General features: G+C 39.5%; 1 protein-coding gene across 26 annotated transcripts in view; it reads left to right on the plus strand.

Moving 5' to 3' along the window:
* The window catches only part of LOC122553361 (calcium/calmodulin-dependent protein kinase type II subunit delta), a 321,729-nt gene that overhangs the window by 120,802 nt on the left and 190,970 nt on the right, over positions 1-9,957 (plus strand). For all 26 annotated transcript variants that reach the window (XM_043697118.1, XM_043697063.1, XM_043697100.1 and 23 more), the window contains exon 3: positions 216-275. In XM_043697118.1, coding sequence (XP_043553053.1) covers positions 216-275 — 60 coding nt within the window. The remainder of the gene's footprint in view (positions 1-215; positions 276-9,957) is intronic.

Here is a 9,957-nt window from a genome sequence, read left to right on the forward strand (position 1 = left end):
AGACTGTATCCCACTTTTATGTTTTCCTTTATGCGGTTTTGCACTTGTGACATTATAGTTAACAGTTAGTATAGTTTGTTCCAATTTAGATAATGGAATAGAAGCCATAGGTTTCTTCTCCACATGTAAACTTGACTTTGATTTTACATTACTTGGAATTATTCTTCATATTCTATCTGTCAATTTAAATTACATTTTTATTCTTTTTACTTCAGATCACCAGAAATTGGAAAGAGAGGCCCGGATTTGCCGACTTTTAAAGCATCCAAACATTGGTATGTGTGTTTATCTTACTAAAGTTTCAGTTGCCTTGAAAAAAAAACAATGTTGCTTCTGTTTTAAAATAAACTTATTTTCACAAATTTCAGCATAGTTTAAATCTTGGTATTGTTAGCTCCAAAATTCCTGGTGACTATCAGTTAGGGTGTGCGGAGTTTCCGGTCCAAAAAGAAATCTTAAATTCTCATGAACCCCCTGGGATATCAAATCTATAGGGTGCATGAATTCTAATTAAAAATCTTTTGAGTAGATTTTCGTAGCTTCCAGTAATGGTATTCTGTTGAAGCTGTTATTGGAATCATGATACATTAATAGCTGCTTCCCACCCCTATTTGGGGGGAATAAACCTGGTTTCATTTAGGTGGTGTCTGGGGATTCTCGTTTTGAAAAGAAATTAGAAGCTAATAATTTATAAATCCCAGTGCATCCCAGGTGGTGGCATGGAATCATTTTAAATGTTGAGAAATGTTAGTCTGACAGAGCCTGTGGTTATTGCTGTAATTACTGTAATCAGCAGTGTTCTTTCAAAGAAGGAGTAACATTGCTGTTTATATCCTTCAGTTATGGATAATGAAACAGTTTCATACGTTAGCGTAATAAACACTATTTATCTGCATTTCTGGTCATGTATACATTGCAACTATATTTGCCCTGTACATTTTTGTGGTGTGTGTATTACATTCTAAGCCTGTGTTTTCTTTATTGGGTGCATGATTTTGAAGTGTAAAACTTGACCGTTCGTGGAGGAGTTGAGAAAATGTTTAATTTTAGCCCCTATCTAGATTATTTTTAAGCTGACTATATTTGTCACATTTATTCTACCTCATCACAATGAAAGACCCTTGGGATACGCCCTCTGCTATCTTCTCAGATTGACGAAGTATGTTTCAATGAAGGGCTTATGTCTGAAATGTCAATTCTCCTTCTCTTCGGATGCTGCCTGACCAGCTGTGCTTTTCCAGCAACACACTCGACTCTGATCTCCAACATCTGCAGTCCTCATTTTCTCCTAAGTGTGTTTAGAATTGCAAGGTGTCTTGCTGATAGTTGAAGTTAACCTGGAATAATAGTTGTGTAGCTGACGAGCAAGGAGGCAGCTCCCAGAGCTTGGCAGGACAGCTAGACCTCAACTGATTCCTCCTCCTTACCCAGGAAAAATTTGCAGCTTCTGTTTGATGAAACAAACTCCTAGATCTATGTAGTGTGGAATCTGAAATCCCTGCTCTTCATTCAGTGGCAATGATGACTGAAGTTATATCAAAACTTCTGATTTTCAGATAGGCTTAATTAGTACAAACAAAAGAAAGGTTGCTTCCATCAGAGATCTCTTGGGCACACTGATGCAATATTTTTAATTGAATTTTTTTCTCTGGGTGGTGTGGCACAAATAATATTCCAGATTAGGTAGAGAGAGATTTAAAACATGACATTACTACTCTTATTCAGTGTCTAGGCATTACATGTATCTTGAATTCCTTTGACTGCTCAGATTGTCCCTTTCTACTGTGGTCAAGAACAGCATTTAACAATTGATAATATAAATTGAATCTTGAGAAAAGAAAAGCTATGTTATTAAAGCTTCTGTCTTGCATTCGTCAGGACAAACGTCATCATGCCAAATTTCGAGCAGTCTCTACTCTTTATAATTAGTAGAAACAAATATTAATTGATTGGCAAGTCGAATCTGATTGGCTAACGTGTTTTCATAAAGAAAGAATCCTCCAAATTTCTAATATTTTGAATATTCTCTTTGGACTGCACCATGTTCAGCAATATTCATGGCTCCTCAGACGCTGAAGCATTCCATGCCCAAATACAACAATGTCTGGACAATATCCAGACTTAGGCTGACAAATGGCAAAGTAATATTTGCACCATACAAGTGCCAGGCAATGACCATTTCCAACAAGAGAGAATCAACTATTGCCCTCTTGACATTGATATCACCATCAATGAATCCCCCACTTCCAGCCTGCTGGGGATTACCATTGAACAGAAACTGAATTAGATTAGTCATTTAATTAATTTGGACACAATAGCAGGTTGGTACCTAGGGATCGTGTAGTGAATAACTTGCTTCCTGACTCCACAAAGCCTTTCTAGCATCTCCAAAGCACAAATTAGGAAGGTGAGTCTGCCTCCTCACCTGCCTGAAACTTGCAGTTCCAATAACATTCAAGAATATTGACCCCCATCCAAGACAAAGCAGTCTGTTTGATTAGCACTACAAACATCCACTCCCTCCACTACCAATGTTCAGTAGCAGCAGTGTGTACCATCTACAAAGGCACTGTGGAAGTACACTAAAACTTCTTAGACAATACCTTCAAACCCATGACCAATGGCATCATAAAGGACAAGGGAGGTGTGTATATATAGGGGAACACCACCACCTGCAAGTTTTCCTTCAAGCCACATTCTGACTTGGAAATATTTCACCGTTCCTTCAGTGTTGTTGGGTCACAATCCTGAAACTCACTTCTGAATGGCATTGTGGTATATCCTCAACACATGGACTGCAGTGGTTCAAAAAGTTATACCTCATCACATATGCTCAAAGGTAAGTGGGGATGGGCAATAAATGCTGACCTATCCAGCAGCACCTACATCCCATGAGAGATTTTTAAAAGAAATGAAACTATTAGCACACTCTCAGAATTCTTTAGCAAGTGGTGCTCAGTTGCAGAATTACTTTGAACAGAAGTTTTCTTGTGGGATTTGCAAACGTGTGCTAGGTGAGTGTGGTCTCTTCTGATTGCAAACAACAAAAGGAATATACTGTTTGATTTGATCAGCCAGTCACTGAGATGTCAGGCCTAAGTATCTGGCACCACACTGGCATTGAAATTCTGACACCGTATCGTCCAGTTGTTTGATGGGCAGAATGTCTTTTCTGACCGACAGCCATATCCCATTGATGGAATGTACAACCCTCATCACCGCTGTATTGTAGCAATATGAAAACACTTGGGTAAGTGTTACGGCACGGGATAAACCCTCCTGCTTAATTTAAAACCAGCAACACAAAAGATTTATCCCATGCAGTAACTTGTAAAAATTCGATGGCCAAGAACTATTTAAAGTAAAAATTAACAACTTTATTTCTTAAAGTATAACCGAGAATAATTAACTAGCGACTATTTACAATTCTTTACTCTATCCTATCTGTTACCTTCCTATCTATAATACTAGTCCGATAAAACTCCCGATTACGATTTACAGGAAAATTCAAATTTTAAAACCAGCCAGCTGTTGAATCTTCTCTTTATCTTCGTCGGTAGATTTGCTCCCCAAGTCAGCATTGAGCAAACTCCTTCTCTCAACAGGCACCTCTCAGAGAGTTCTGCCTAGCAGTCTACATCTGTTGGTCGGGTGGTAGTTCTCCTCCCAACTGTTCAAATTTCCCCAAAGCGTTGGATTGTGTCATTGGCTTTTAAGATTGTCAATATACTCGATTCAAACTTGATTGGAATTTGGTGTTTTTGGGTATAATTTAAACTGATTGGCCTAATTCAAATATGCTTTGCCATTTCCAGGCAACCAGCTACTCCAGTAGCTGGAGCACATATTACATTGTGTCTTATTGAGTACACTTGGTGCTGTCACTGCTAGCTTTCGCTCTCTTAAAGGTATAGTACACCCATTTCTTCATAACATAAGCTTGTTTACAGAGACATCTTAACGAAGTCACCAGATATTTGTTTTGACCCCTCCAACCAATGCTATCAGGTCTACTGGTCAAAACAAATCTTACATCCATCCTTAGTTTTGTCTCAGAATTGATAACAAATTAATGGATGTCTACCAGATGTCAACGTTGTTACAAATACACCAAGCACATAACTTTCCAATCTTATTACTGCTAATGATCAGGTGTATTCCTGCATTTGGTTCAACCTTGCTGTGATTCTGAACCATAAAACAGAAGTGTGTAGATAAAGGATTTTGCAGAATCTCATACCTTTGTCCTCGTTCAAGATACCCTCATTGCTTCAGTGAAATTGTTCTTTTTCCATTCAGCCTTCACTTTCCTAATTTTTCCTGATTGAAATCCAGGAGTAGCGTTACTTGCACTTCCTCTCCCTGCTCAGAATGTTAGCTGGCACAGTTTGAGAGGTCTCCGAGAAAGTGCTGTGAACCTCATTCTGTTAGAGATGACACTGGGACAAACTCCAAAGAGCTATGGCAAAAAAAAACTGGGAGTATTGCCATCTCAAACTGATTTTGGAGGGGGAGGGAGCTAAGATTGTAGGGGACAGTGATAGGTTTTGTATGGGGGGGGAATGGAAGAGGTAGTATCGTTTATTAGCTAGGCACTGGGGAGAGGAGGAGAGAGACAGGGGAAAGATCTTTTATTTGGGAGATAGATCCATGCGGATGGTTAACTGAGGAGTCAGACATCTCGGCTCGAAGATTGAGAACAGCAAGGAGCGATGCTTTGCAGGCACTTAATTTTGAGAAGGGTAGAGAACAGTCTTTAGGGTTCAGTCAATCTCTCCCTACCCCACCTATTTCCTATCTGCACGCTGCCTGAACAATATTATCTGAAAACAGCAAGTTTTTACAAGTGCATCCAGCTCTACCTCACCACCAGCTCTTTTGAACCCTCCATTGTCTCTAGATTTATCAGGCCACTAATCAGATATTCAGTTTTTGATCGAGCAGAAAATTGGTTTCTCCTCTATAAGCCCAACTGAAAGTGCTGTTCTATAGCTACAATCTGCATCCTCCTCAAGGCATTGGATGAGGCTAAACTGAACAGTCTGCACTTGGTGTCATATTTGACCCGAAGTGAACTACTGACCACGTATCTACACCAGGACTCACCTCAAACTCCACCTTGCCTCAAAAGCAAAATACTTCAGATGCTGGATATCCAAAGTAAAAACTTTAAGATGTTGGAGGAACTCTGCAGATCAGTCAGCATCTGTGGAGAGAGAAGCTGAGATAACGCCATGACCTCAACTCTGCTACTTTGGTGTGAAATGCTTCTGCAAAGTATGTTGGATGTTTCATTTTGGTCAAAATGTCATATAAATATAAGTTTTGCTCCGAAAACAAGAGATTCAGGTTTATCTTATCAGTGCGTAGGTGAGGGAAAAGCTTTTGGATGAAGGAGGATTGTAATGTGAAAAGGCAAATTAGGTAAAATTGTATGTCATCTTCAACGTTTTCAGCTCCATTAGGGCCCACAACCTCTGTGATGCTGCTGAGGGTGATTAGCAAACAGTGTGCAAACACTGAGATGTGGGTGTGAGATTTGCAGCTAAGTGTATGAAGATGAAGTTAAGGTCTGAATCATGCTTGATAGAGACTTTTATTAGGTGAGTGAAGGGCCATTGGTGAATTGAGTAGTGTGTGAAAGCTTAGTGCTTAATTGGTAAGGATATGACATTTGAAGATACATTCAATGACCCTGACATCTTATGTGAGCTGATTGAACTTCTTGCACTACTGTGGCCAGACCTGCAACACTACGTTGCTGATATTGACCAAGGCTGCTGACTATTTCCATTTCCTTCATGGTGTGTGTCGAAGACTTCCTTGTGTTTTGCGAGGATTTCTCTCCTCCGATCCGTGTTCTGTCTTGCAGTATACTCTTGGCCCTGTGGTACAATTGAGTGTTTATGCTTGAACACACTTCCTTAGCTCTTTCCAGCAGTGGCTGCAAACTCACTGTCCCTTCCATTTAGAGATGCAAGTTGGCTTTGAGTTGTACAGGCAAACTGTAAGCATGGCTAACCACTTGCGGTTCTGTGTTAAAATACAAGGGGATAGATACTTGTGGTACAACAGAGGCTATAGTTCAGAAGCAGGAAGAAAACCCATTGCAGATGATACTGTGGCTGTAATGCATTGATAAGAATGGACCCAGGTGAGTGTTGTCTCACCCAACTGGGTGATGGTCATGATGGCAAATATGGAGGTGAAAGGGATAGGAGCTGAAGAGAGAGAATATCAGCTGGCATGAGAACCAGGTGTGGAGCTTGGTTGGTCAACATTTTTGAGAGTTGAGGGGGTAGGAGACGGAATTTAGATGAAAGGGAGGAGAGGAAATGGGAGAGGAATTAGACAGCAGTACGTTTTGGGGGTTGGAGCAAGGGTAAGCATAAGAGGAAATGGCCAAGATCAGGTAGTTCCAAACTTAGTAACACAGAAACCCATGATTTTGAAGTCCTTGTGGAGGTGGGGATATGCTTCACTTTTGTGTCATTGTGTGAAAATAGTCTTCTATATCTCTAGCCAGTTCTTGTGTCTCTGACTTTGCTGGATTCTTCAGCAACACTGATTAACTTCAAATGCCCAACTGACATTATAAAAGCCCGCTTGTATTGAGCGGTTTGGTTTGCATTGAGAGTAGGTGAAAATGCTGTACGTATCTGATTGAGTAACAAAAGAGGGAGCACTTCAAACCATGTACTGTAATGAGCTTCAGATTGCTGTTGTTGTCATGGATACCGTAGCAGCTGGCATTCAGGAAGTGCTTGTAATCAAAGTGTTTTAAGCCCACAAAATGTAGCTTCTGTTAATTATACACCAAAGTCTAACCTTTTGAAAAGTAGTTTGGTGACTTCAGATTGTATCATGACACCATTGAGTGGGTGAAAGAGAGGCAGGGGTATTTCCTTATAATCTCCAGACCTCGAATGACCAGAATTGCTGACTTAACAAGTTGTAACAACTGTTCCTAGATGATTTAAAATAAAAGGACACCAAAATTAAGTGGCAACTAATGCGCAACATTGCACCAGATTTTTCCACTTTTGAACTGAAATTCTTTTGACACCATTCATGTACATGTTACTCAGGACGCAAGTAACCAGTATGAGTAATACAATTTGCATTATAAAATGCATTAATGGTTTTGTTTTCCAATTTAAGAAAACCATATCATTTCCCAATTTGTTCAGATAAAATAGATTATTTTTATGTAACTGGATTTATTTTTAGATTTAAAGGATTATGGTGGGTTGGGATTGTCAGAAGGCTGAAAACGTGACAAAGTTTGTGACTGTCTCATGGGCTACTCACAAATCCCCTTCCAGTTTTGAGTGAATCTTCAGTTGATGAATAGAAGCAGACCGTTGGCCCACAATGTCTGTGCAAGCTCTTTGGGGGCAGCAAGTTGTATTTATACAATATTGCAACAGAATAAAATGTCCTTGATTGCTTCATGGGAACTTGCACTCGCTCACATGTCCAGATGACTAAAACAGTGGTCAGAGATGTTTGATTTCACAAGGGGATTAAAAGATGAAAGAAAGCTACAGAGACAGACAAATTAGGGAATTCCAAAACTTTGGGCCTTGACATTTGAAGGCAGGGTTAAGATTCAGAACAAACAACGGGCCAGAATTGGACCAAACTTTGAAGGTTAGGACTGGAGGAGGTTATGGAAATAAAGAGAGCAAATCTCTGGATATGTTTAAGGAGGATGAGAATTCTCAAGTTCTAGCATTGCTCAGCCATTGCACCTCAGTGAGCACAGTCGCCATGGGCAAATGAATGTGAAATTTGGGTGATATTGACTTTACAGAGAAAGACCAGGAGTGTGTTGGAATAGTTGGGAGAAAGGGTAATAAAGGTATGGATGAAATGGATCTATTCAGCAGGTCCCATTCTTCTGTTCTTTCCTGGTTGTCATATAAATGTCTCCCCTTCAAGTTTTTAATCAGTTTGCTTTTGAAAGTTAATGTTAAATCACCTTGCACAACTCTTTCAGGCAATTCCAGATCGCAACTACCCTTAGTGCAAGATAGAAAAATTATCCCACGTCTCCTGGTGAGCCATCGTTGATCACTTTAATTCTGCCACTGAAAGTAAAATTCTCAGTGAGAAATTGACAAGCTTGATTACGTCACTTATTCTTTCTCTGCTCTCTGGAAAGCAACCCCAGCATTCCCCATGGTGAACCTCTCCTGCATTCACTTTTGGGTCATGATATTCTTCCTAAATTGGACACACTGCTCCAGCTGAGTCTAATTAGTTTTCAGTAAAGATGGTGTAACTTATTACTTTTTAAACCTATTCTCTATTAGTAAAACTAAAGTCTCATCTATGTTTTGACCAACTGTTTCAATTTGTCCTGTTACCTTCAAAGATATACCTGTATTCACCCATTGGTATCTCTGTTCCTGCACCCTTTAAAAATCATACTCTTTAGTTCATATCAGGTTCTCTCAGTTTATCTTTGTATTGTTTCTCTGATGGATTTCACCAGTCTGTTAACCTGAAGTCTGTTCATATCTTACCTTTTGTCATTCTATTTCTAAGTTAAGAGCTACCTGCAAATTTTGAAAGCAGATTCTTTATTCTCAAGTGAAGGTAATATTTCTACCTGATTTGGGGAAGTAGCCATTCATTACTGCTCTGTGATTAATTCCATCGCGATATTTTCTATACTTGATAATACAATTCCTTTAATCCCTTGGGCTTCAATTTTCATAGCATCTACTTTGTGATGTCTATGTATGTATACTTTCAAAAGACATCTAGTTACTCCACTATTATCCTTCCTCTCTGGTCGTTTACTTAAAAATTAATTTACTTAAGATTTGTCTTGTGCTGACGTTCATTTATTGCCCTGCGCTTTCCAAATACAAATTTATTTTGATCTTGATAATTGTGCCTCAAATTTCCACACCACCAGTATGAGGTGGACTGCTCTGTAATTGACAGATTTATGGCCCTGTCCTTTGTCTTTTATCCAGACTTACACCAATTTGCAGTCCTATGGCAATTCCTCTAAATCAAGAAGGATTAGAAATTTCTATCCATAACCTGCACAATTTCCACCCTTGTTTCTCTCAGCAAGTTTTGTAGACCACAGTAGCATTCATACGTGAAGACGTCAAATCCTTTCAACATCTTCATTTTGCTTGTTAATCTGTTTTGGCATCTCTATTATCTCCTCCTCAGAGATACTTTGGAAAGATCCACTTCCTCAGTGAAGATAATTACAAAGCACTCATTCAATACCTCTACCTCAACAAGAAGATCCTTTGTTTGTTTGGCCCCAACCTTTATTGTCTACCTTTTTCTTCTATTTTATCAATGTGTTTTATAAAAACTACTTACTATATCCAGCACTATTTCCTTCCTTTTTAGGTTTGGCAAAGTTGTTACTATCTCAATCTATATTGGCATGCTTGAAGTCCTCATTATCACTTCCGAAGTTGTTGCATCATCCTCTCCAGTGAATTTGAGCAGTTTTACTGCCTGCTGTATTTCATTTCGTCACCAACTTCAGTTCTCTGTTCAAAGACAGGTTCTGACCCACAGTGCAGTGATCTGCATCACAGTTAGGGTAAGGAGACAAGCCCAGAACCCCTTCCAATAGGAACAACCCCATTGTTGCTGGCACCAATCTGATCCAGCAGTTTTCCAGGCAGTCAGTTATTCTGGCACCTGTTACATGTTGTAGATCAGAGTAATTACTTTCCATTCATGGCCGACCAGGAATGTTTCATGCCTTTACTGCTTGTCATTGGCATATACTAGCGGGTTTCCAGGTTACCGCTGAACCTGTTGACTACATTATAAAAGTGCCTTCCTTGACTATTTAAATTCTGGATTAGGACTTGAAACCAGAGCTTTTGGCGAGAAGGTAGGAGCAGTATCAGTGCCCTGCAGAAAGGAATACTGCATTCGCTGTCATTTTCATTATCATGGCCAGTA

Source organism: Chiloscyllium plagiosum, chromosome 1 (genome assembly GCF_004010195.1).
Source record: "Chiloscyllium plagiosum isolate BGI_BamShark_2017 chromosome 1, ASM401019v2, whole genome shotgun sequence".
Lineage (NCBI taxonomy): Eukaryota > Metazoa > Chordata > Chondrichthyes > Orectolobiformes > Hemiscylliidae > Chiloscyllium > Chiloscyllium plagiosum.